The sequence below is a fragment of the Tauraco erythrolophus genome, chromosome 8 (assembly GCF_009769465.1).
Source record: "Tauraco erythrolophus isolate bTauEry1 chromosome 8, bTauEry1.pri, whole genome shotgun sequence".
NCBI classification, from domain to species: Eukaryota; Metazoa; Chordata; class Aves; order Musophagiformes; family Musophagidae; genus Tauraco; species Tauraco erythrolophus.
Window position 1 is genome coordinate 15,205,596 of NC_141472.1, and position 27,267 is coordinate 15,232,862.

The following is a 27,267-nucleotide window of genomic DNA, read 5'->3' on the forward strand; positions in this document are numbered from 1 at the left end:
GCTTTGTACAAGCGTACAGCTAGGCACACAACAAAACATCACCATCTTGACTCTAATCTTGTCATGGAGTCAGCAGAGGGGTTTGGCAACTTCCTGCTCTGCCTGCCTATGTCTTATTGAAGGATCAGTTGTTTCCTGTTTTGGCACCCAAAACACAATAGTTTGGATAGGTCACATGCATTACAAAAAGCCTGATGTACACACAGATTAAAGTAGGCAACTGCTTATAAATCATGCAGTTTATTAAGGAGACTGAATTAATAGATAATTAAAAAAACCCACAAGTCCAAGTTAATCCGAGATACAGTGGTCATAGTTACAGGCCTTTTTCCACCATGTAAATTGACATCAATGCAGACTAAAATGCAAAAATTAAAGTGAAGTAGTTTAAAAAAAATCTTCAAATCAAGATCTTGGACTAGATGTGTCATTTTCTCTTTTTCCCTAGTTCTCCAATGATTCTTCCAAGTAACGTAGGTCTACTTTTATGCACGTGGATACTTATTAAATCTTCAAATGAGTATGTCTTCTGCAGAACCGGTGACCTCTGAATATGAGAAAATACCCCTGAAAAGTGACATGAAAATGCATATAAGTAATCAATTTCCAAACAGCAAAAAGCAGCTGAATGCTCAGTTTCCCACCTCCATGTTTCCTCCATCTTTAGCTGCTACTGATCCCCTTTTTATCAGCATTGCCCCCAAACCTCTTGTTATGGTGATAGCCATATACCCTCCATTTGCAAGTTGCCTTTCAGTGACAAGTTACTTTGATCTTTTCCCCCAGAACAGACCTTTCCCTTCAGTCTTCCTATAAACCTCTTTCACTTGTAATTAGCAGAGGCAAAGCACTCGAGCCTGCTCACAATCTTACTGACTCACCAGCTTGTCATCTACCTCCTTGCACAGCCGATGAGGTCTCTCACACTGCTCAGTACCACATTTGTTATTTCCTTGAGGAACTGTGGGGCACTTTCTTTGCAATCATCTCCAAAGGCCAGCAGATTGGCTTTGTTTCTTTTAGACACATTTGTCTTCTGAAAAAGTAACTGTTAACGCAGTATCTGTTTATTTACCAGACCTCAAAGGTGCAACACAGCAGCCTTTGCCCCACTACCCTCCCTGGCACCCCACAGCCCAGCAGAGCTGGGACAGCAAGTCGTGTCTGTCTTGGGCCAGGTGCAAGGGCTGGTCTGAGCCCAATTACCTGCACCTGGGAGGGAGGTGTGCACAGCTGTGGCCACTCGGAGTGGTGAGGTAGCAGGGGGATTGCTGGGCTTGGACAAAAGAGGTGGAGAGGTTTTTGTGTTTGCCTTCTTCAGATGTTTCTGCTGGAGATGTGCTATGTGGTTTCTTGAGGAGGGTCTTCTTGTGCAGTTGCTCTTCAGGAAGATTTGCTGTGAGTACAAAAGCTATATTTTCCTTGTGGTACTTCGGTCTTATTTTGGCTCATTAAGAGTTGTTACAACTATAATGTATCTAACTCCAGCATTGCGTTATATTGGAAATGTTTTTATGAAACCTGCTTTTTCATAGTGTGTGGGTTTTGTTAGGGGAAAGGGATGAGTTACTAAAGATACCTTGGCTAGGTAACTGTAAAGGACTCAGTTTAAAGCTGACTAATGCTTCTCTGCAGGATATCTAGGAAAGTTGAAATGCTGTTGGGTTAAGTAGGATGTTAGCTGCATGGAGGCATTTTGTCAGATAACTCATATATACAGCTGTTCTGATTTTGTTGTGTTTTTCATGGATTGCATGGAGTCAGAAGAGTGTCTTCAGATCTGTTAGTAACTACAGTCAGGAGCCTGGCAGGACTAGATTATTTCAGAAAAGTGTTTGAACCCCTAAGTCTGGATGTGCACTGCTTCTACCATTGTCTTGGAGTACACTCAGACAGGCTTGTTTTCCAGAAGGGTAAAGTATGGGGAACTGTGAAAGTGTTTCTTAAGTGTGATGGAGTAATTCTGTTCAGTACTACTGAGAAGCTTTACCAAGGACTTCTGTAGGACTTTTTGCTTTGGAGGGCTCTTCTGTTTTGTTTTTTTTTTTTTCTTCTTAGAAGAGTTCAGTTCCTGACACTCAATTTTCACAATGACCTTATGGGATTTATACTTTAGTTCTGAAATCTTACACTAGAATAACAACACCTTAACGTTAGCATTTCTGTGCCAAGTTCAGATCTCTGTCTTGCTTTTCTAATTCAATTGTATGTTTCAGGAACTACAGAGAATGCAGCTTACAGATTGCTCTTGATTTATGATCTTGTTTGCAATTTAAAACAAAAAAAACCCCAACCAAATTGAAATTGTAAATATTTAAGAGGAATAAAATGAAGAGCTTCAGTATGGAGCAATAAAGATGTTATCAACAGTTGCAAAAGTAACAGTATAAATAATCTTGCTTTATTATTTGACTTCTAAAACAAGCCTGCTGAAAGCTATTCATACCCACCCATGTAGATGTGGAGCAAAGTACACAATGTCATTGAAAGGCCGTTAGTGCTGCTCTTTGGGCTAAGAAAACAGGCTTACACATCTCTCTGTGCATGAGCAGCCGTAATTCTAGTCCTCATCATTTGCTAGCATGTGATTTCTATCTGCAATTATTAACAATTGATTTCAGCTTTCACTGACTAAACAAGGCAGTAGGGTCAAAGGTTATAAAGATTAAACCAGCTGGCTTTGTTAAGAAACTGAGAGGTTAGATAGCTCCTCCAAAAAAAAAACTTTAGGCTGTCAGTGCTATAAACTGCCTGCTGATGTTAATCAATTGTACAGAGAAACCAGATTAACTGATTACAATTCTCAAAACAAAGAGGTAAAAGAATAGAGAAGGGAAGGAATCTTTGTTTGTCTTAAAGTGTGAATACTTAGTAGTGTCTCAAAATCTCTCTATGTAGGAGTAAACAAAAGTCAGTATTAATCACAAAACCATAATTGGATTCTTTAAAATATATCAGACTGTTAATCTTGACTGGAACAAAGCTTTTTGTTTAGGAAAATCACAGTGTGATATAGATATGAAGAGCAAGATGTAAACAAAAGGCTAAGGGGGGAATTTAGATGGTGGCATTCAGAGCTGCAATCGTGAAACCAAAAATTCATCTGTTGCTTTAGCCTGGTGGGTATCTTAGTTTTCGATTGTACTACCACCTCATGTGTCTAAAGCTGCATTCCGTTTGCACCCAAAAGTAGATCAGTCTGGTCAGGATTGGGCAACTTGTCGCCGTTCTGATGTCTAAGGCCACTTGGGAACCAGAATGGGAGTCTGTGCTGCCTGCCATCAGCTTATCTCAACACAGCAAAGATCTTCTCAGAGCCATGTGATAGCTCAGATTCTTTACAGAGCAGGATAGGATCCACTCCTCGCTTTTAAAATGCGGAGAGCAGTGGTTTGGCTCAGATATAGAAACTGGCCTTGTGTATGCGAGTTTGTCCTCAGTCTGAGGGGATCGATTCAAACACGACTCCCATCTCCTAGATTAATGGCTAGGATACTCCCTCTAGGTAATGGAGGTCAAGAGCTCTCGATCCTTCCTATCTCAAATCCTGTTTTTCAATACATAAGACATTTTAAGGTTTGTGGGCAAGAGCTGGACTGCTCAGTGGTATAGTGTCCCTGGGGTGGAAGAATCCCAAGTTCAAGTCCCTTTTTTAGAGACTCAGTAATGGGTAACTGTGCCCAGAGAGATTCTTCATTATTCCACGGACATTCCCCCCAAACATCTTAATAACCAAGGCACTGATCTAGGAAGTGGCGGTAAGGGTCTGAATCCATTCAAGTAGAAAGGCAGTCCTGACTTCTCCCTGTGGGCCCTATGTGCTACAGTTAGTGATGGCAGCAGCACTTCTGCCCCTCCATCAAATTATAGCACCTGCCCCTTTCTGGAAGTGGACATTCTCAAGGGAAGGATGCATCTGTTGGTAGCAGGATCAGACCAGAGCCTTGGAGGGCACTGAGATTCAGCAAAAGCTATGCTGTATCTTCCTGCTGAGAACGGGAAGGCTAAGTGACATGCTACCTTTTGCAGATCCTGCTGTCAGGTGCCAGCTCTCACCTTACCGCATATGGAGACACTAACTTTAAGCCTGGGGATTCTGCTCTGGGGCTGGGAACCTGGAGATCAGAAATTGCAGCATTTAGTGCTCCTCCTGAAGCTGTAGCTGAGTCTGAAAGCCTGCACACATCTGAGTCCTAGGTCTGTTTCTGTTGCGTGTTGGGCAAAGTTACCAGTATGGAAACAGGAAATATCTAGCGGTTGACTACTAGATGGCAAGTAAACATATCTTTACTCTTCTGCTGAAAGACTGCTGCTGTCCCCAGCAGCACCAGTGTGACAACACGCTCCTGGGATGACACACCTCTTGGAATGAGGAATTCAGAACTTGCCTGTCCATGGCACAATAGCAGTAAAAATGCTGGTACAGAAGAATATATTTGTAAGTTCAGTTGCTGAGCTGCCTTCTTTGTTCGAATCCTCCTGTGTTTCACTTTCTGCTGTCCCGCCTCCCCCACCTAACTGAAACTTAAAAGCTGTCATTAGAGTTCAGGTTACTTGGAGGTCAAGTTTTTGCTGAGATGACTTTGAACATAAAAATAGCTCTGTACTGGATTGGGGGGTGGTTGTGCAGCACTGTCCTCTGTTTCTGTACTATTACCACATAACACAATAAGCCTGTATCTCGTCTCTTTCCTACTAGGCTCTTGTTATTGCCTATGAGACATATATTAAAGGAGTAGTAACCTTGGTTTCTCCCTGTGAACTGAGAATGTAGAGTAGCAATCTTCTGTTCAGCTTCCGCTAGCTGCCTTCTCCCTAGGCCATGGGTTCTGGAGAGCACACAGTCCACGTAGATATCCCAGAAGAGCTGAGCCAGGTCCCAGAACAGAGCCCCATGTTTCAAATTCTCTGATGATTTCAGGAAGATCATGAAGTCCCAAAAGCCACTGACAGAGTCAGAAATGCGAGGCTTCCTCATCTCCAGTAAGACAGCTGAAGAGGATTCCCAACACTGGGGGTCTGCTCGCCCAAGAGCTAGTGGATCAATTTGGCTATGGCAAAGGAAAGGTGTCACGCAGAACGCCCCCATGATTAGCAGAGAGCAGGTGAGTCTCATGTTGCAGTGGATTCTTCCTCTGCTCCCAAGGTCCGTTCTGTCACTGAAATGTAACAAAATCAAAAGCAGCTGAAAGACAACTCACTGTTAGATGCAGGAACACCCTGCTACCTTACATGATATAGAAGGCACTTCAGGTGTTGATAATTGTTTCTCTGCTCTTTAAAAATCCGCAAGTGCTTTTTTGCATCTATGAATATAAATACTAGTGGAGATGCATTACTCTGTTGCAGAAGTGTGTGTTAAAATTTGTTAATCATCCTCAAATCTGTATGATGAACTCTCTTATCTGAAACTTCTTCGTATTGAAAATTTTTGGCCTTTCTTGATTTACAGATCCCTTACCTTTTTCAGTAAAAATCCATTCCTTTTTACAGAGAATTTAAACCTTTAGACAGTCTTGCTTTCCTCAAAATTTTATGAGCCCTCTAAAATAGTCTGCAGACTCACAGGGATCTGTGGACAGCAGATGGAAAACTTTGTTGAAAGTGTGTCCTAATGAATTAAGGTGGGTTGCAAAATCATCCATTGAACAGCGATGTTTTACCTGCTAAAATGCAGAACAGTTCTGAAAAGAGGGTACAGCAAAGCCACATCCTAGCAGCTCTATTGTACAGCATGTATATGTGCGTATAGAATCATAGAATGGTTTTGGTCGGAAGGGACCTTTAAAGGTCATCTAGTCCAACACCCCTGCAATAGGCAGGGACATTTTCAACCAGGTTGCTGAGAGCTTCATCCAACCCAGCCTTGAACGCTTCCAGGGACGGGGCATCTACCACCTCTCTGGGAATCTTGTTCCAGTGTTTCACCACCCTCATTGTGAAAAATTTCTACCTTATATCTAGTCTAAATCTACCATCTTTCAGTTTGAAACCATTACCCCTTGTCCTATTGCAACAGACCATGCTAAAAAGTTTGTCCCTGTCTTTTTTATAAGCCCCATTTAGGTACTGGAAGGCTGCTAGAAGGTCTCCCCAGAGACCTTTCTTTTCCAGGCCGAACAACCCCAACTCTCTTGGCTGCTCTTCATAGGAGAGGTGCTCCAGCCCTCTGGTCATTTTTGTGGCCCTCCTCTGGACCCGCTCCAACAGGTCCACGTCTTTCCTGTACCGATAGATATAAAAAGTACAGATGCTTATTGCAGATCACTATAACAATTGCCTGTTATGTTAAAATTGTGAAACTTGATAAGTAGCAGCTATAGTGGGAGAAATCCTGAGACTGATAACCTTTTGGGGACAGAAGGGCCCAGCTATCTCCATCGGATTACATTTCTAGCATGTGCTTGTATTGTGTGGTTTCTAACAGCAACACCTGAGTTCAGCTTTTAGGACAAAGAATTCTATTTAATGTGTGTGCTGATGTTTTGGGCATTCATGCTTTTATGGTTTTGGTTTGATTGTTGGAGGGTGTTGTGTGGGAAGAAGATACCTCTCTTAATGAGTTTAATAACTAACTGGCTTTTTGTGTAGAAAGCCTCTTCCATGAGTTATCAAGAGCACAAGCAATACTTCTCTATATGAAGAAAAATGTTAAAGGCAGGATAAGCATGTACAGATGGATCGTGTGTGAAAGGTATCCCCCAGCCACAGCCAGCGTGCAAGACCAGGGAAGGGGAGGCTGCTTTGTGGAACGTATTTCATTGCAAAGATAAAGGACTCTTCAGAGATTTCAGTCCTAGCAGTGATATTCTTACCTAGCCCCCTCTCTGGTTACCTGGTCAGGTTCTGGGAACATTTTGGAGGCATGCAGGCTTTACTCTGCCACTGTGTACAGTCACTTTTTAATCCGAGTTGGGATCTCGAGAGGAGAATTGTCTTCACAGCCTTGGATCTGAACCTTGCATTCAATGAATAGAAGAGGGACAGCACACTCTCCTCACACTGCTCTGCCTAGTGGGATGTCACCTATGCCAGTGGTGGCAGTAATGGGGTTGTCCTCATGCTGCTCCCAAAATCTCCAGGAGCATCGTTCTTCTGTACCCTACTGCACAAGGCAGGTTTAGATTGCTTTCTCAGAAGCAAAACCGAAGACATCCTGTGAGTCACTGCTCCATTCTTCCTTGTTTGTGCATCAGACCCTTTCCATGGGCAGCAGACACCTGTGCATGTATGCTGTGCAATATGCACATATCTATCTGTTTACTGAGACTTTTTCAAGGGACATAATAAACTTGGTTTATCAAGCTTCCAGTTTTCAAAACAACTTAGTAATCTCAGATATGACCATAGGGAGGAAGAAAAGAAAACCCAACAACAACAGAGAGTTCAAACAAAGGAGTAATACTAGAATTGGCTTTTAAGGATGGTTCTGTCATTTGGACAGGGGCCATCTGGTTTGCACTGGTTAACAACCGAACTGGCTGCTGTGCTTTCCCTGCTTCCCAGCCCCTTTGGAAACTTTCAAAGTTACAAAATTGGGTAAAACAAGGACAAGGGCTCTGGAATTGTCAGAGGTGTGAGCTGGCAGGGCATTAATAGGGGAGTGGGTGCCACTTAAGGTGTGGTGTGAATGGCAGTGGACGGTATCCAAGACCACTGGTCCTTATGGTCCGATCAAACTCAGGCAGCATTTTGCTGTTAGTCTTCTACAAGGTTCAGGATTTTTTTTTTTTTCAGTTGCTGAGAGCTGGGGGGGGGTGCTCGGGAAATGCCAGTTTTCATGAATGTCTTACCTGTGCTCGTGGTGAATGCTTCCCTGTCATTCCCCCCTCACCCTCCAATCTTCAGGTCCTTCTGTCCATAAACTGGAGTTCGTGCGTGTGTGCGCTATTTACCCCTTCCGGCTCTGACTTTCCTTCTTTTTTCCTCCCCGCCTTCCCTTCTCCTCGCAGTTTAACCCCCATTCCACTCCCCGTCATGAGCAGTGCCGCACAATAACGATAATTAAAAAGTTGACGAGCTCATTCGTTATCGCCGCTTTACGTGGTGGGAGCCGTCGGTTCCGACCACTCGCTCGACCCCAGCCCCGAGCTGCCGACGCGGGTTGCCGGGTGCCGCCCCGCCGGGGCGCGCTCTTCGCGGGGCGCCGCGGCCGCGGGACGCTCCGCCCGTTCCGCGCGGCTCCGCTCCGCTCCCGGCCCGTCCTGTCCGCCCCGGCCCCGCCGCCGCCCGCAGCCCTTACCTTGGCGCTCCGGCGCGCAGGGCACGGCTCTCCGCGCCCGCCGCCGCCGCCGCGCTCCTTAAGAAGCCGGAGCGGGCAGCCCCGCTTAGTTTTTTACGTCAGGGCTCGGGGAGAAGCCCCCACCCCCGGTGCCCTGGCTGCTCCCGGGCACCCGGCCCTCCCATTTCCTTTGGCGGAGCTGCCCCTGCTGCAAGGCGTCCGCTGCTCCGCCTGCCCGCCTCTCCCTGCGGACCCCGGCCCGCCTGGGGGTCTGCCTGGCAGCGGAGTTGCCTCTGGCCGCGGGGAAACCGTGCACAGGGGCGGTGGAAGAGTAACAGACCCGGGCACAAAGCTGCAGCCCGCCCCTTGCCACCTCTCCTAGCAGTGCCGCGTCGGGAGGGCCAGGGATAAAAAGCATGTCCCCCTACCTTGGAGCTCGAGTTGTCCGGACCTGGCTCAGCCCCCAGGCATCTTGCTTGCTGTGCTTGGCTGCTGGAGGACCCTCCACCCCGGAGCAGGAGCCTGTGTGGCACAACTAGAGCTATTTGCTGGCCAGGGTGCAGCACATGCAGCAGCAGGTCCAGCTCTCCTGGGAACTGAAGCAGTCCCAGAAGAAACAGTGAAGACATTAACTGCAGCATTGGGGCTGAGCTGCTCACTGCAGCTCAATTCACACAACTTTAGGTAAAGGAGAGCTGCCTTGGAGGCTGTGCACCCTCCAAAAGGAGACGGCCCTGGCTACATTTTTGTGCAGGAAAAGAATTAATAACGTGATCTATTATTTTTATTGTCTGCAACCTCTCTCCACTGTATGCCCTTGGAACAGCAGCAAAACCTCTGTACACATAAGGGATGTAGGCCAAGCTAGTAGGGAAGTGGAAGGAAGCCATTGGTGAAAGGGTCGTCTCCTGGTACATGCGGTGCAGAGAGGAAACCCTGAGCTCAGCTCTGCAAGTGCCAACTCTGCCTTCGTTCTCTGTGCTTGCTGTAGCCACCTCTTCGTGTGCATAAAACACACAAAGAGCTTGGCGCTCTGGGAACAGTGTTGGGAGTAGCTTTTTTAACCACTAACTGTTTGAAGCAATAGGGAGGGTGAGACCATTCTTTTTTCCTAACCCTACGTAGTCTATATTCCGAATCCTGTAACACTCTGCTGGCTGGCTGAAGTCAGTGCAGCTGCACCAGTACATACCAACTGGGCACTAGCCCATTTTTTTCAAGACTTTCACTGGCAGCTCCCTTCTGTCTTTGCACTCTGAACCACAATCCTTTCTTCATGAAGCAACTGTGCTTCAGTAGCACCAGGCTTATCTTTGTTGAAGTCAGTGGGGCCACACTGGTTTATACCAGCTGAAAAGTTGGCTGGAAACACTGATTTTTCTGTTAGTGATCTATATCTTAGAATCATAGAATGATTTGGGTTGGAAGGGACTTCAAAGATCATCTAGTTCTAACCCCCCTGCTATGGGCAGAGACACCCTCCACTACACCAGGTTGCTCAAAGCCTCATCCCACCTGGCCTTGAACACTTCCAGGGATGGAGCATCCACAACTTGTCTGGGCAACCTGTTCCACTGCCTCACCACCCTCTGAGTGAAAAATTTCTTCCTTATATCCAATCTAAATCTTCCCTCTTTCAGTTTAAAGCCATTTTCCCTTGTCCTATCACTACACGCCCTTGTAAAAAGTCCCTCTCCAGCTTTCTCATAGTCCCCTTTAGGTACTGGAAGGCTGCTAGAAGGTCTCCCCGGAGCCTTCTCTTCTCCAGGCTGAACAACCCCAACTCTCTCAGCCCGTCTTTGTAGTAGAGGTGCTCCAGCCCTCTGATCGTTTTTGTGGCCCTCCTCTGGATCTGCTCCAACAGCTCCATGTCCTTCTTGTGTTGGGGACTCCAGAGCTGAACGCAGTATTCCATGTGGGGTCTCACGAGCGCAGAGCAGAGGGGCAGAATCACCTCCCTTGACCTGCTGGCCATGCTGCTTTGGATGCAGCCCAGGATACGGTTGGCTTTCTGGGCTGCCAGTGCACATTGCTGGCTCAAGTTGAGCTTCTTATCCACCAGTGCTCCCAAGTCCTTTTCCTCAGGGCTACTCTCAATCCATTCTCCCCCCAGCTTGTATTTGTGCTTGGGATTGCCCCGACCCACATGCAGGACCTTGCTCTTGGCCTTGTTGAACTTCACGAGTTTCGCACAGGCCCATCTCTCCAGCCTGTCAAGGTCCCTCTGGATGGCATCCCTTCCCTCCAGCATGTCAACCACACCACACAGCTTGGTGTCATCTGCAAACTTGCTGAGGGTGCACTTGATCCCACTGTCCATGTCGCTGACAGAGATGTTAAACAGCACCGGCCCCAAAACTGATCCCTGAGGAACACCACTTGTCACTGGCCTCCACTCGGACATCGAGCCGTTGACCGCAACTCTTTGAGTGTGACCATCCAGCCAATTCCTTATCCACTGAGTGGTCCATCCATCAAATCTGTGTCTCTCCAATTTAGAGACAAGGATGTTGTGTGGGACAGTGTCAAATGCTTTGGATAAGTCCAGGTGGAGGATGTCAGTTGCTTTTCCCTTATCCACCAACACTGTAACCCCATCGTAGAAGGCCACCAGATTTATCACGTGTGATTTGCCCTTAGTGAACCCATGTTGGCCATCACTAATCACCGTGGTTTTTCCCATGTGTCTTAGTATAGTTTCAGGATCTGCTCCATGATCCTGCCAGACGCAGAGGTGAGACTGACTGGCATATCCTTATAATTTACATCTTTCTGTGCATTCAGTCTATGTAATGGTGAAGCATGTTAATTTCCTAACCTATGATCTTGCAATGTGTCTGACACTGTTGGATTTTTTTGCTGATGCTTTATTTTCTCTTCTCAAGGAGGAATCCATGTGAAAGTGCTTTTTGTTAGTAAGGTTACCTTTTAACAAAAGTGAAAGGAACTTTTTGGGGGTGAGAACTTCTGGCTAGAACCAATATAGATAACTATTGCGAGACTTGGGCAAATTTGCAAATGGTCCGTTTATTTCTCAAGAAATGTGGGGTTGGGAATGGGAGAATAGTGAGCACCAGCTGCTGGAATACACTTCATTCAGGAGCTGAAGAGTGCAATGCCTTGCAAGGAGCCCTTGTAACATCCAGGAGGAAGCCTCCCGTTGCATGTAGGATCTCCAATGCTTCCTCTTTGTGCTATCAAATGCAGGCTATTCCAGTAGATTTTCTCCTCCCTGGTTCTAGGAATAAAATGATCCTTAAGCATTTTGTTTTCAAGTCTGCTCTGTAGGAGCTGATTCTGGGCCCGTGTGCTATCTGGAGCCCCCTTGGCCAGTGAGTAACCAGTGTGCTTTCAGTCTCTGTGTTTGGGGCCTGAACGGGGTGAGGGAGAGAAGGAAGGTGCACCTGTGAGACATGGGTGTTGTGATGTAACCTAAAGGCAGCTCCTGGGTCGAAAAGGCTCTGAGGCCGCTTGTGTTTATGGTGGGCCTGGGTGCAGGAGGCCAGACCAGAGCAGGGCTAAGATGCCGTAGGAGTGCGTTTTGCTGACGTTGCTGGGTCTGTGGTGCGTTGCTCTGAGGACTCTGCCCCATACTGTTAAGGGTAGAGCAAAAGGCTGCAACGGGAAAGGAAAAAGCAAAATGTTTCTTGAGAGTTGATACATTTCTGCCAACCTGGAACCTTCCTGTATTTGTTGTTAAGAAGTGAGTTTATTTAATTGAGTCTCCTTCTGAGGAGCGCTTTGTCTGGTTTTTGGATCAAGAATGACATTGGTTTCATTCCACTCAGAATCCTTCTGGTAGACCCAAGGGTGCTGAACCAGGGCTTCTCAGAGAAATGAGAGTCACTGCTCAAGGGAAATACTGCTACAGATAAAATACTCAGCTCTGCAAATTCTTCCTGAGCCTACTACGGTTTGTTCCTTCTGAACCAGAGCGCTCGTAGTCTATTTCTGGGAAAGAGGTTTTTGGTAATTGAATTCATCACCTCAACCTCCTAGTGGAGAAGAAACACAGAAGGACTGGCCGTCTCGCTCAGCTCTGCGTGCGCTCCCTCAGTAAAGCTTTCTGTGCCCTTTCAGGCTATCGGCAGTCTGTCTGTCACTGCGCTGCACGACGTATTCCCCTGACAGCCGATGTTCCTGTCTTCAGTGGGTCTCCATATCTTATGAATGAATTCAATTCGGATGTAGGTCGTATCCAGAGCCGTTTGTAAAAGGATAGTTTTATCAAGAAAAGTTGATTCTTTAACTCATAGATGAGAGAGAGATTCCAAATCATGTAAGGCTACAGAAATGATGTTATTACTACCAGAAAAATATGAAAGTAAAATATAAGAGCAAATGTTAAAATGATCATGCTATAGGAGTAGGGGATGGGAAGAGAGAAAAGCAGGAGACCATCTCATTGGTATTTGTGTTTTGAATAAAGGCATAAACAACTGTGTGCAGAGTCACTTCCTTCCTGCATTTGCTTCCTGCAAACCCTCCGATGTGGTTAGACGTTAGCAGTTAATAGGTGATGCCTTGGGGTTGCTTGAGACAAGTAAGCATTTACAAATTAAAAAAAAATATATATTAAATTCAGCACTGAGGCTGAGGGGCAGCAATGTGTGATGGTACATACTGCTTGCCTCTTACTTCCATGAGCAGCCACACCTGGACCCAGTATTAAGCTCTGTAAAATGATCTGCATGATGGAAAAGACCTTTTTCAGCCTTAATCCAAACAACACTTTGAAGACATATTCTTAGCTGAAAGTTGGTGTTTTGCTGAATTGGGTTCCCAATTATCCCAGCTTTGTGTGAAACTTGGCTAAGTTACAGCAAAGGCAAAACTTGTGATTCTCAGAGCTGGGGGAAACCCAAAGGTCTGTTAGTTTTTAAATTCATAGTGTGTGGCAGAGACTTGATTTTTTTTTTTTTTTTCTTCAAAATCCCCAAAGGCAAAGTGCAAAATCTAACTCCCATTTATACCTTTTCAAATTCTCTTTTAAGCAGGAGATTAAACTGTTCTTAAAATTGGCTCCCTGACAAATATACTTAAGAGCTGCTTGGAAATGAAATACTTATGCTTGATCCAAAGTCTGTTTGTGGGTATTTTTTAGTATTTTTTTTAATGATATTTAGAACGCTTTGAGTCAGGACTCTGAGTGGACTCAGTTATGCTACTGCCTATTAAAGAACGACAGCCTTTGAGTGCAGAACTTGTTTGAAAAGTAGAGTATGTTTCAAAAAAAATAATTTTAGCTAGGAAATGACACAAGATAGTGAGCAGTCTGTAACCTATTAGCAGGAGACTGGTGTTTTGTAAGTGGAAAGGGGGGAAAAATTTAGCAAATTCTTCACCAAATTATTTGATGGCACCTGTATCCTCCATCCAGGATGGCTTGTGTAGCCCTTGATATTGAATCTGCAGTCACAAAGTGATTGATGACCTCATTCTGCTCTAAACAGTCCTCTGGATTATGCTCTGTCCAAGTTGCCAGCAGGAAAGTCAGTGGATGTGATGTGACACTTAATCAGCTCTAACTGGTAGAGAGATGTAGTTGCTTAAACATAGAAGTCTTCAGTGCTGTACACTATTGGTGATGACCTGAAACATCTCCATGGAACTAGCAGACAAGACATGGGACAGGCAGGAGACCAGTGTATTTCTGGGCTGGAGCCCTGTGGATGCCCTGGGATGTCTCTGGCCTGTGCCTGAGAAGTGATGACTTAGGCAAGCTTTGTGCTGCTCTGCCTCTGCTGTTTTCCTCTGCCAGGACATGCTTCTGTGCTCTGTTGGAGTTGAACAAGTGTTGGTGAAAACAGTCCTCTGGAGGAGGCCTGTAGTTTGAACTTATGCTTGAAGCAGGCTAACACTAGATCAAGTCAGCTGTAGCTGGGCTCCTGGTGGAAATTTTTTTCCTAGTATCTAGCTTGAGTTTCTTAATTTGTGGCTATTACCCCCTGTATGGCTCTTCCAAGAAGAATTTGGCTCTATTATCCTCACAATTATTTGGAGGGAAGTTATAGGTGTTTTCTAGATCATTCCTTAGCTGCTTCTTTACCAGGCCCAAAGAGCCAAGTTACCTCACCGTGTCTTCATGAGGTAGCAGGAGCCCATCTTGGTTGCCACCTGCTGTTTGGCCCTGTGAGAACATACGCCACCACCATTGTCAAAGGGCTTCAGTATCTCGCCTAGCAGAGTTTGTTAGTGCCTCTGACTTGTCACCACCTTTGGCTAAACCGTAGCCAGTTGTAAGCTGCAATATTCTGGTACTTCTTTCCTGGTGCGTGGTGTATCCAGCTCTTCTCCTTGCCTGTGACTGTAAAAGGCAATGTTTGCGTTGCTGCTAATTCTAACTTTAAACCTGCCTAGCATGTAGTCTAATTCCTAGATGATTTGAATGCATAGATTTTCATAATACTTCACTTTAGAACACAGCTTGAGTGGCAAGCAAGCATTTGTGGTATTTCTCTGGAATACCGTTGGGTTTTGCCAGTTGCTACTAACTGGTTGTTGCTTGTCTACTCAGAGAAATGTACGTACAGATCTTCACTGTGAGCTGGTGCTGCAGTTAGTGTTTCATGTAAGAGAACCAGGCCAAAGCTCATCTGATTTTTTTTTACAGGATTTCTAGTTCTTAATATCTCGATAAATCTGATGTTAAGTGATTATTTGTGAGGCATGCAGGCCATGCAGTGTGCTTTGTTTGTTTCCTCCCTTGTCACCAAATAGGTCGTATTCCTATTCTGGTTTTCCTTCCGTGTGGCAGATCTCCAGATCTTAGACCTTTGGGGTTGAATTCTCATTGCTAGATCTTCTCATCCTGTTTCAGCAGTGTGTAGGGACCTTGTTTATTGAGGCCTTTTGAATCACTGGTATATTTTGGCCGGAGTGTAAACGGGTCAAGTGTGTGTTCTTTTATCTCCATCAGTTTCTGCTTCCCCTAGAAGGTGTGAGGGACTGCAGTTCCTTATTAGAAGAGATCCATCTCTTTAATAAAGAAGTTTTCCTCTCTCTCCTTGTCTACTAGCTATCGTATGTGATCAATTCTGTCACCAGGGACATGTTTGGAGTGTTTTCCCGACAGTAAATTTAGATGCCACTAGTCAGAAGTTTGAAGTGGCTTCAACGTTTACACTACTTTGAGTGAATTTGTGAAAGAGGTAAAATTTCTTGTGGCAAATGGATTAAATACAAGCTTTGAAAAGACATTTGGAGCAGGTATTTTTACAAGTGCAAACTAAGCAATGCTCGTTAGAAAATTAATGTATATTTTTAAAAACTTAATTTGGTAACATGCGAAACTATAAATGCAAGTGACCTCTGTAAAGAATGTGACTGTGAACTTCTCATATTTCTATCCAGACTGAAATATTCCAAGAAAATAATGTAAAAACCTAAACTGGTTAATATAGTACATTAAAAGTTAACTGTTCGTGTCCTGTGGGCAGGGTGTCTCACTTGAACCATTTAGTGCAGTTTTTAGAGAGCCTTTGATTAATTTTAATGGCATCCAGGATATTTATATCCAGACAGCTATCACTTATTGAATGAAGGGATTCATTGCCGTTGGAGTGCTGCACTGATACCTCCGTGCTCAAGAATAGAATTGGTTCTTCCTGATTCCCTGCCCTCCGCCTTCCTCAAGTACTCACAGGCAATTGAGGAGCCCTTCTCACCGCCAGGCTCTCCAGGCAGAAGTGAGGGTCACCCTGGGTATGTCGCGGTTAAAAGAGCGCTGCGGTGAAACATGCTTTCCTAAACCCGCCAGCAGCAGCTGGGAAAGCGAGCCTGTTACGGGAACAACTTCTCCCAGAGTGTTACAGCCAGATCTGGGGAAGAAAAACACTTTCACAGCCTGTTCTTTCTTGAAAGTGAGTAGGACTGTAGTGTGGTCTCTCCCACCCTTTGTTGCTCTAAGGGTGTTTCTTTCCTGCAGCTCTTGGGAGAAAAAGGTGTTTGAGTGCGCTTGCCTCAGGGCAGCTTCTGTAGCCCGCCAGTGGCCCGCAGGGAGGTGTGCCAGCCTGGCGCTGCCACACTCACCCTGCAGCATGTGCACTCCCCAGGCAGCCAGGGCCCAATGCCAGGAGCCTGCACATTCATATCTGAAGGTGTTTGGGGAAACTAGTCTGCAAGAAGAAATTGGAGGCAAAAATTATTTAGGGCCAAGAAATGGGTCACAGGACGTTCTGGAGAGTAATGAGGATATTCTGTCTCTTGTGAAAGGGATGGACTTGTGGGATCTTCAGCTTTTGTTAGTTACCTGCTGATACTCAAATAGCCCAGCAAACAATCTGCTTTATTTTATGTTCTGCTGCTAGTTCTGGCCTAGGGTTCTTTGGGACTCATGAAGTTCTTCCATCTCGCTAAACCAGAGATGTGATGCCTTATACGTACACTAGTGGTGCTGCAGTTGTCGGAGGAAAATGGTTGTTGCCGTGTAAAATCCGATTAGAAGTATCGATATGTTGTCATGCCTAACTTACTGTCAGTGAAATTCACCACTTGGAATGATTTTTCCAAGTGAAATAGTACGAGCTCTGTTGTTTAGTATACTTAGACTAGACAAAACCCATACGTTTTGAGTAAGGAATAGTGTGATGGAGGCAGATGGCGCATTGATTTATTTTTTTTTTAATTTTTAAAATTTAATTCTTTTTTTTTCATAGCTCAGACCACTAAGCTTTTGAAACCTCCGTTTCTATTTCACAAATGTACCCTTTGAAACCTAGTCTCAAAGGAGATGCTACAAAGGTGATACTAGAGTGAAAATTCTATGTAGTATCTTTAAATCAGAGCTTCTGGAGAGACTGTAGTTCGATTCAACAAGGTCCTTTCTCTCCCGTTCTGTTCTTAATTAGGCATGCCTAAAGAGCAGCATGTTTCTTGAAGAATAATAATGTTTGAATGCCTGTGTGCAGGGCTGTCATAAACGTAGCAGCCAACCAGCTCTGCCTAAAATCAGAGCTCCCTGGGCTAGGTGCTAGAGGTCACCTTCGAGTAGGACAACTCCTGTCCTAGAGATTTTATGTTTGAAGTGAAAAATACCCAGCCAAATCAGAGGAAGGAAAACCAAAGCACAATATAATGGGACCTGAATCTTTTACCTACCTGTCCAGCCCTCCGATCCAAGAGCACACAGTCAGGATTCTGCTGTGTATGGGAATTGTCTCTTTCTTCCTGCGAATGAGGCAGGCTTGAGTCTTGAGTTCAGGGTCTCCTCATTACAAACAAAAGGAAACTTACAATCTTTAATTTCCCAAAGCTTTTCAGTGAATGCTGAAGGGCACTATGATAGGTCCAATTTCTTGGAACGGCTTTCTCATGACTCTGTAAACTACGTTATTGTTAACAACAGCTGTAAGAGTAACTTTGTATGGGAGCAAGTCTTGCAATAGCAATACAGGGTTCAGATGTGCCTGAAAAGAAACGGGAGAAATTACTGACTCCAAAGCAAACAGGCTTGCCTGTGCACTTTGCATCCATCCGATTTCATTGTTGGGTCACCCTTAGAGCGGGGCATGTTGGCAAGGGAATAGGTTTGGGGAGGAAGCGGATAGTCAGAGTATGTCAAATGCCTACATAAATGTATGAATGGAGTACGGAGGCTTAGACTGCGGCCCCTGTACTCCGAAAGTGACTTGAGCTTCTCGTGGAAAGCACTGATTGAGGCTGCTTACCATGACCGTGAGCACTGCCACGGCAGTTCTGTGTAGTCGTGTAACTGTGTAGTTACTGGTGTGTGCTGGAGCAAGTGAGGCTGCCGTAAATCGTGTTGTGGGAGGAGGTCCTTGTTAGGAAAGTAAGCATCTCTGTGCATGTAAGCCGAAGAGATGAGTGGAAGCATGTTTGGTGTAACTGCACTGAGGCTGGTGTTCAGGCCTTGCCAAATGCAAGTACTGCAGACAGCTGGAGCTTGACGTGTCCATAGTGGTACTGCCATGCAGCTCTGCATGCTGACCAGTGGAAAGCGGGGTGGGTGCTGTGGCAGCATGATCTGGCTCTTGGTTCAGCTTGACAGCAAAAGGTGCCATTCAGCCACCACCTTTGAGCAAGGGTCATTAGGACATTGTCCACCATGAGTCAGAGCTGCAGGGTCACAGGAAAATCGGTTGCTGCTGCTGGTGCCATTTTCTTCTGTAACCCCGTTGGTGAGGGGACTTCCACTTGAGCAGGTCTGTAGCTCAGTAGCCCCAAGGAACAAGCTGAACCGGCAGGCCAGGATGACAGCGTCAGTCGTTCCAGGGAGCACCACAGGTTTCCTGTCTGAGCTCCTCTGTGGCAGTCTGGAGACAGGGAGGGCTTTGGCAGAGTAGCAGGGAGCTGCGCTCCTCCCTGCCTCAGGGGAGGCGCTGGCACTTTGTCAGCAGTGAAGGAAGGTGTCTGGCACAAGGCTGCACCCAGCAGCTGCCTTGCAGTGCTTGTCGCTGGTCTCCAGCGGTGACTGGGAGCACCTCAGGGGACTTTGCCCCAGGTGTGTGCTCACACAAAGCAGCTGGGAGGGGAAGAGGGGGTCGTTTCTCTCTCGGGTAAGAAAAGGCCTCTGCTGTTACCAGTGCTGTGGGTTATGTGGTTGTGCTGCAGCTCCACAAGGCATCCAGGTGCCCTGTCGCCTAGATTAGACACTAGGGGCAGATCTGTTCAGTTTTCTGGAATACTAAATGCTCCTTTCTGGGAACAGTAAAGCCTTCAGGTGCTCCTTACCAGTACTTCTCTGTCCTGTGAATCCATAGCATCCCAAGTAATACACGTACTGAAGTATCTTCTAAAGAGTGGATACATAGTAGATGTTTAAAACCTCAACCTTGACAGCCCAAAGACCTAATCTATGGGAAGCTGTCCTCAATTAATATGGTCAGTGCTTATCCTGTTCAAAAGCGAATTGCCAAATTTGTAACATGGATCTAATGTGAGGGCAACACGCAGAAGGATATTGATTCTTGTTTCCATATAACCATGAACATGCACAAATACTTTCAAAGGAATCAAATGGGATAACTTGGAGCTATCAGTTGTCAGCTCAGTGCTGCTTGCAATTGATAAGGAAGCAAGTTTAGCACAGCTGCCATAAAGTTACCATTTTTTCATTTCTCTTACTTAATTAAATTTAATTTACTTATGTAAATAGGCCTAGGTTTGAGGTAGCTAGATGCTTGTCATTCTGGAGAAAAAAACCTTGTCGTCATCTTAGCTGGAAACAGGAAACCAGTCAAAAGTACTGTTTGCTTGTGTCATTATTTAGCTGGACGCTGTCCAGGTTAGGCTGCGGAGGAGCAGCGCATGTGCATGTGTGGGAACACGTCCTTGCTGCAGGAGAGGGGAAACTGATGTTACAGAACGGCAGCATGTTGCCAGTGTCTAATGCACCGTGTGCCACATGCTCATGCCTTGGTCTTCCGTGGAAAACACAGCTTTCGCAACCTGCGCTTCTCCCTGCATCCGCAGCACTTCAAGCAACAGACAAAGCCACAGGTAGTGCAGATGGCAACCTGTTGCCTCACAGTCCCAAAAGCAAAGTCAAAGCTCGTACTATTTGGTCTGATGGCTGAGGAAATCATAGAATAGTTTGGGTTGGATGGGACACTTAAAGGTCATCGAGTCCAGCCCCTTGCAATGAGCAGGGCGACCTTCCACTAGACCTGTCAACGTATGACAATATGCAGAGTTAGAGAAATATTGCTAAGTGGCGCAGTGTTGTGCGTATGAGGTCTGGGACCTGGACTTGGACCAGGAGCTTTGTTCTGGTTTCTGCCTCTCCACAGTTAAGTGTCATGTAGCTGCGTGTATCCTAAAGAGGGAACCAATTCTTTGGCTTAGGACAAAACCAAGCTCCTTTAAAAGAAAATTTTAACACGAACCAATGGACTGACACTCGATCACTGGATTTCTACAGATTGGAGCATTCTGAATTACACTGCCTTCAGCAGTTTGTGGCTGTGCCCCTCTGATGTGGGGTCCTTGTACATACCCAGAGGCCGTACATTCTCCCTCTAAATAACTTACTCAGCAAACCTATGGAAATACGAAGATGTGCTGCTGTGCTTGAGTTCTGAGTGGTGAATCTCTGACCTGCACGATGTGTGTGCAGCTTTAGGCTGGTTTTGTGACCTTTAGCTTTCAATAGTACTGGTTCGAGCAGCGCTACTACTAAAATTTCTAGTTATTTTCTTCTTGAAGCTTTCCGAGGACACTGAAACAGCCTCTATTGTATTTCCGATGGATGATTCACATGTAAATTAATTGTTCAGCTCTCGTGGGTAGGAATCTGCAGTAAGTGCCTTTGGAACAAAAAGGGGCTTGGGGTTCGTACAACATGACTTGCTGTTGTGTTGTTTTTTCTTCTTACTATCAAAGTGCCCAGGAAGATCACTTTCCCAGCAGTGTTTTGTGCCATCATTGTGAAAGGTTTCAAAAGCGGTTTTTAAGATATTTTTTTCTTGCAAAATCAGAAGTAGATACACAGCTAGCTATATATTGCTCGTTTATTCATACACTGCAAAAGGCCTAACTCCTATTTTAGGACTGCATACCGTAATTTATAGCCAAAATGGTGCATGTCCATATTTACAGATAAATCCTCCGACACTCAAATGACAGGAAATAAAAGCGGGTGATGGTGGATCCGTTCGTGATAGTGTTTCCTCAGTCTCTAGTTTTAAATGAAAAACATGCTTTCATATGTAACCTTGGCAGGTATTAAGGCAAAAGTGCATTTTGTTTCCCAGTCTGGAGCTGGAGAAAACTGAAAATGTCTGCAGTTATTTGGTAACGGTGTCATGCATGTGTTTAGTTTTCCCAGGCTGGCTTCACTAGTTAGTCTGGCAAAAAACCAAAAAGGGAAACTGGGTTTCATTCTGTAATCCACTGAAATGATGACCACGTTATTTGGTTATTACGAGGCCTTCAAAATAGTTTTTAAATAATTACATCATTTTAGACTTTTTGTAATTATATCCTTCAGAGTTTTGAACTGCAAAAGGCTTCCCTCAGCAAACTGGTGCATTCTGGTCTCGTTCAACTCGGTGAAGGCAGAGATGGGACTGAAGCGGGCCCAGCCACCCTCCTGCTGCATGCCTGCCCAGCCCTGGGCACCGCGGTGCTGGGCGCTGTGCCCACGCATGTCAGAGCCTGCGTGCAACGTCCTCGCACAGGCAGAAGCTCACTGGGAGATGGGATGTGGTTTTGGAGATCTTCAGTAAAAGAAAACTCCAGTGAATTTCCACTACTATAATGGCAGTGATATCTCGAACACATAAATAAAATGGAGAGAATAAATAAGGAAAAAATGATTGAAAACTAAAAGCTACTCCATTTCATGTTCATGAAGTTTTTAATACTCATCTTGCGAAGATGCAGAACAAGGACTATTGAATTTCCATTCATTAGCAGCCAACAAGATATGAATGAGTATTAACTTCAAACAAAAACTGATTTATAACATCAAGTTGTGCACTTAAAAAAATAATTACAAATAATTTTTTAAAGGAAGAGTAACAGTGGAAGCAATAATGAATACAAAACATGACTGATTAGGCCTAAAACATAACTTCAAGTATTCTATGGTATTTTCTCAGACACTTGTCTTAAATTGTGTAATACCCATCTTTGCATAGTAAAGAAAAATTGGTTAAACTCCAGCCGTAAGTAATCTGTTTCTTTTAACATGCACCTATACAGCTGTTAATTTGCCAAGCAGACTCCTCTTTTAGGAGGATCAGCTCAGCTCAGTGAGATCATGCAACAAATTGGAACGAGCTATACAGTTACCACGGTTTCTTATCCAGATGAGTAGATAAATAATGGAGCAAATTTATAGTGGACGAAATGGACGCAGTGCTGACCAGGTCCTCTTTTGATGATGCTTTGTGATGAACAAATTAATACTAAATGGATATGTACTTTCCAAAGCACAGCAAAGGCAGGGTGTAGCAAGCCAACACCTACCCAAACCAGTTTCTTAATTGTCCACCATAGAAAACACTTGAGCCTGTACCTACTCTGCGCTGTGTTGTCACCTGTGTTCTGCACACACCTCCACATGCACCCAATGGCTGATAAGCGGAGCATAAATCCAGTCGAGGAATCACCATTCCTATGAAACTGCTGGTGTAAGGAAAAAAATTACTCCAGCACTGAACATATGTACATAGTAGCTGGGGACCACTGTGGTCTGATTTAAAACATCACATCACACACTAATGATGTTGTTTGTGAAATGCTTCTCAAAGGTTTATTACACAGGTAGTTTATGTATATCCAGTTGATTTCACTTATTTTAATTTTTGGTAACCACTGGTGTTTCTGTTGTGGGTTACACTCGCTTTGGAAGCAGAACTCTCACAAAGCTGGGAATTATGTTCCCAAGCAAAGGACTTTTAGAAGACAGTAATACAGTTGCAAGTATTTTTGGTTTGCCATGTAAGTATCGTCACTAACTTCATCCTGCTTTAAGTCAGGTAGGAATTTTTCAGAGCAAGATTTATGATATTTACCAATGGTGACTACCCGTGTGCAGCACCTTTAACTCATAACGTAGTGTTAATGTGATTATGTTAAAGCTGTTTAAAAACACTGGATAATAACTGTCAACCAAAACGACACATTGTAGTTCTCTTGTGAGACTCTTGGATTGAACATTATCTTAATAAGCAATATCATTGCAAGGAGATTTTGTAAGTCACAGGAAATCTGCAGCATTTTCTTAATATTCTGGCTCTTAACACTCACTCAGGAAGTGGATTTCCACTGAACAAAGACGGAATAAGCAGTGTAACTGGTCTTCTGGTGTTACTAATATCCAACTTTTAAATTAAATCCAAAATTAGAAGTTTTTAATTCTGATTATCAGATGCAGCAATGAAATTTTCAGAATTTACACGAACTGAATTACCTGTTTTAAATCAAGATGAGAAGGATGAGCCAGACTGTGCAGCTCCATACTGTAGAGGCCTAAGCTAGACATCTTCATACCTTTCCCAGGTCAGGCGCAGCCAGGCCAGCTCCGTTACTGGAACAACAGCACTGCTGCCCAGCACTTCTCTGCAGAGATCCGTGTTTGTACACGAGGCGTATCTAAAAGTGATTGCAACTCCCAGCCCCCTGAGATACATGGGATTTTGCATGCTTTGTGATGGGAACTAGCTCTCAGTAACCAGGGGCCATAGTACCGATTTTGCATCCCACTTTTCAAAGTGTAACGCATCAGAGAGATACAGGGAGTGAGTCAGAAACATCAGTCACCTTTGCAAGCTAGTTTGGGTGGGTGGGCAGAAGGTAGGAGAAGAATAACTTGTTCCAAGCTTTTAACATTTTATGACTATTTTAAGGCTTATTTATTTCACAGGATCTAGACAGGAAAAAAAGTAGCTATAGTTTAAAAAAAAAAAAACAAATCATACCAAAAACCTTGGCACTTCTGTGGTTAGTTTGAGATGGTGTTGCTTATCTTACATTATATTATGGAAAATCTGTATAACAGCCAAAAAAAAGTAATCCAGACTTATAGTCAGTACATAGATATGCATTTATACATTTTAATTGTTTTTGGTTTCAAGCATACAAATTTTAGATCACATCCGTTTGGTGTCAGAACTCCCTGCATCTGCATGCTATTACCTGCCTTTTTTGAGCAAGCCCAGAACATCTGCTGTACAACATGCTACAGAAAAAAAGGGGAGCAAAAAAACCCAAACCCAACATCAAAAATAGATTTACATAAAGAATAGAACCTTTTTTAGGGAAATCCTTTTCTCTCATATATATATTTATATATAATCTGTGAAAATGATATGTCAAAATCTTATTTCCATATTTACACATTTTCCTTCTTGGAAGAATTACATCTGTCACTCGATAGCTTCTATACCCAACAGGCTCCTGGCCCAGGAGACCAAAACAAGGTGGACAGCGAGCTCACAGAGCAGGGAACTCTGAAGTCCAGTGGCAGAATGCACTGCGTGGCTGGAAAAGCTATCAGAGCCTGGTATCAGCTTCCCAGTGGTTTGCGTTTATTGGGCTGCAGATTCTGCTTGGGTCAGCTTGCTAGCTTGCTTGGTTGTATGTGAGCCATGCAGGGTACCCTTTCAAAATTAGCTCCTCATGCCACTGGAGTCTGAGAAGAAAAAGTCATGCGAACTCAAGTGAAGTTAGAGTGCCAGCAGGCTGGGGAAAAAAATCTTCTATTTTGTTATTTTGGAACAGTTCTCTTATTGCACTTGGTCTGTGTGTCTCCTCCTTTGTTTGAGGAAAGAAAAAAACCACCTGATTTTGAAACAGTTTGCTTGTAACGCTTGTCAGTTAATGTTAACAAGAGAAAGGTGAATGGAGGAAGTATTTTGAACTTATCTCCAAAAAGGACAGTCTTCTACCATCGCAAATCCTAATTATGTTTATAGTTACTGTTTCTCATGTTCTTCCTTACTGATTTAGTTCCTGTGCAGCTACAGCAAAGCCATCATACCCAAAATCCAGTAGTGCAAGCTTTTTGAATTGCATTTCTTCAGATAGGGCCTTGTTGACTTGGATCGAATCTTCTTTTTTTGACATTTCTTCCAGGTTGCATCAAAAGGAGATGAAAAGAGAAAAATGCAAGACATGAGTTATATCTAACAGGAACAAAGCCATTGCCAAGGTCATAGTAAAGTAAAAGGCTCACAATGAGACAGTTTAACAAGGAACCTTTCCAAGGGGTAACAATTTAAGGAATTTGGTTGCACGCTTTCTGTAGCATAGTATCAAGTATTGGTTTCCTTATGCAGTTTGGAGATCATGCTGGCACACACAGAATTCAATTATTTATGTAGTACTTCAAGTGGCGCTCTGAATTTGTAGAAACTTTCAGCCCACAGTAACACGTGCGTCCACTAGGCCAAGAAAGCATGCACATACCTAAAGGGAATGAATCAGAAGTGCCAGTACTTGGAAATACATAAGCACAGGGAGGCTTGAGCTCTCAGAGCAAGTGCCCATCTCTGGCTGTACCAGAATACCAGGATGCAGTTCACGTGTTCCAGTGTGATGAAAAAGCGAGTGCCTCTGTGAGCTCTTACCACACTATTGACCGTAACTGCTGTGAGCGTTAGTAAGGTGCAAAATATAGCAAAGACATTGCATTCGAAGGAGACTGGACAGTTTTGTAAACTGTGAGTAGAATTTAATGTTCGCAGTGGATAGCAAGCTGGTCAGTGATATCCAGTCTCCTGCGACACTGATATCCTATGTCAAACAGCAAGACATTAGGAAGCCACAACAAAAGTTGGGTGCAACCTCCCCAGTATCTGGCTTTATGTGGGGCATCAAGCAAGGGGCTCATGCATTTAGTTTTAACATTGGGCGTATGCACCGCTACCGCCACCAAACCGACATGCAAAATTCATAAATTCCCTAAAGCTACTTATTGACCCCGGGATTTTCTGTTTTCTGCAGCCCTGTAGCTACTGGCACTGCTATGATATTTCTATGTATACTATATGCAAGGTTTGCCCGGTGGTTTAAGAGACTAATGGATGCATGCAAAGGCAACTTGTTTTGAGAAGACCTCCAGAGACTGGTAATTCTTGGGCATCCTTTGTTTTGTTTTGTTTCCTTGGGTACCGGTGCCTACGTTTTTGTAAGGTGAATGCTTAAGAATTGCTGGTTTCTGAAAGATCACTATATTAACCTTTCAGTCACTTTCCCCTCTGGGAGTACTTCTAGAGTCCTTCTGAATTAGGCCAACATTACTTCAATCTCTCAATCCATCCTACTCTGTACTATAGGTAAATTTGAGATGAGCAAATCATTTTTTCAGGCCAACGTGCAGAACTGCATGATAAGAAGTATGAACATAATATAACTCGGTTGAATGTGAGGTAAAACCTGCTTTGCATCTGCTTGACCTGCCAGTTTCAATGGGGAAAGGACGTCTGCTTCTCTTCCTCCTCTGCCCCACCCCTCAAACACTGTCTAGCATACTTGAAATCAAACACTACCGATGAGCAACTAATTAGTCAGTGCCCTTAAAACAAACCATCAATGCACATAAAAACCAGATAAGGTAACTTGTCCTCCTACTCTAGGGAAAGCGTCCAGTTCGCTTGAAGAGGACAAGTCATTAAAACATGTACTGAAGTACCTTCTGTTACCAGAGTTTAACAACGAAATTGACTTTGCAAGTCCTAGAACAAGGTAGAGAGGACAGATGCTGTGCTAGCTTCCCAGCACAACTCCTGTAACAAAACTCTCTTGACTTTTTTCCTATCAAATCTTTGTAACCTGATCTCCACCAGCACAGTACGCCAGTAAGGACCATTCCGAGGTACTACGGCTCAGCCAGCACCCGTGCTATGGGGCAACAGGCAGTCCGCTGTGCCCTTGCCATGCATTCTGCCATCTGTCCAAACCACGTGTTCACTCATTGCCTAGTTTTATTCAGCAGATACAAGGAACAAAACAGTAACTAAAACTACTGCTTTTTTTCACTTAGGATATTCTGCTAAGTGTTGTACAAGAGGGAAACATCTGGAGAACTAAAAGAACATATAAGAGCCTGAAATAGTCTCTGAAATAGGGCACATCAGGTACAGTGTCAACAAGGGAACACAGTACACGTGCAAAGCATGAACAAGAGCCTGCCACATCGCCCTGACGCTATCATAGCGCTTCAGAGCAGGCAGGCAGGTGCTATCCTGCAGGAATCAGAATTCTATTCTGATTCCCCGACCTGCTTTAACAACTTCATCCCGAACTACCAACCATTTTTGTACTAAAATGTAGACAGTAGTCTTACTTAAATCGGCAAATAGAACAAGGATCTTTTCTTCCCCAAGAAAATAACAAGAAAAAGAAAGGCAACTAGGTGAGTATCATGTCCTGGATGTTTGCACCTCTTTATAACTACATACTATAGTAGTACAAGGTTCTTTTCACTATGCTTCAGTAAAACAGTAAGGCAGGGAGCAGAGGAGTTCTCTGTGGAAGGACACAGAGGTGAATGATGCTGTTCCCTAGTTCTTTGTTATTTTATGTCTAAGATCTTAGAACATTAAGTTCTTTTGCATTTAATGGTTTAACGCCTCTTC

The 27,267-nt window shown here is 44.3% G+C and overlaps 1 protein-coding gene across 1 annotated transcript; it reads right to left on the reverse strand.

The window, feature by feature from the left end:
* Nucleotides 1-427: 427 nt before the first annotated feature.
* On the reverse strand, nt 428-17,732 carry FAM237A (family with sequence similarity 237 member A). The gene is made up of 6 exons (XM_086615885.1): nt 17,677-17,732; nt 16,253-16,338; nt 11,626-11,836; nt 8,243-8,299; nt 4,744-5,159; nt 428-567 (listed from the first exon to the last, which is right to left on the reverse strand). The coding sequence occupies exons 1-6, from the start codon at nt 17,730-17,732 to the stop codon at nt 428-430; spliced, it is 966 nt and encodes a 321-aa protein (XP_086472011.1).
* Between the last annotated feature and the right edge of the window lie 9,535 nt (nt 17,733-27,267).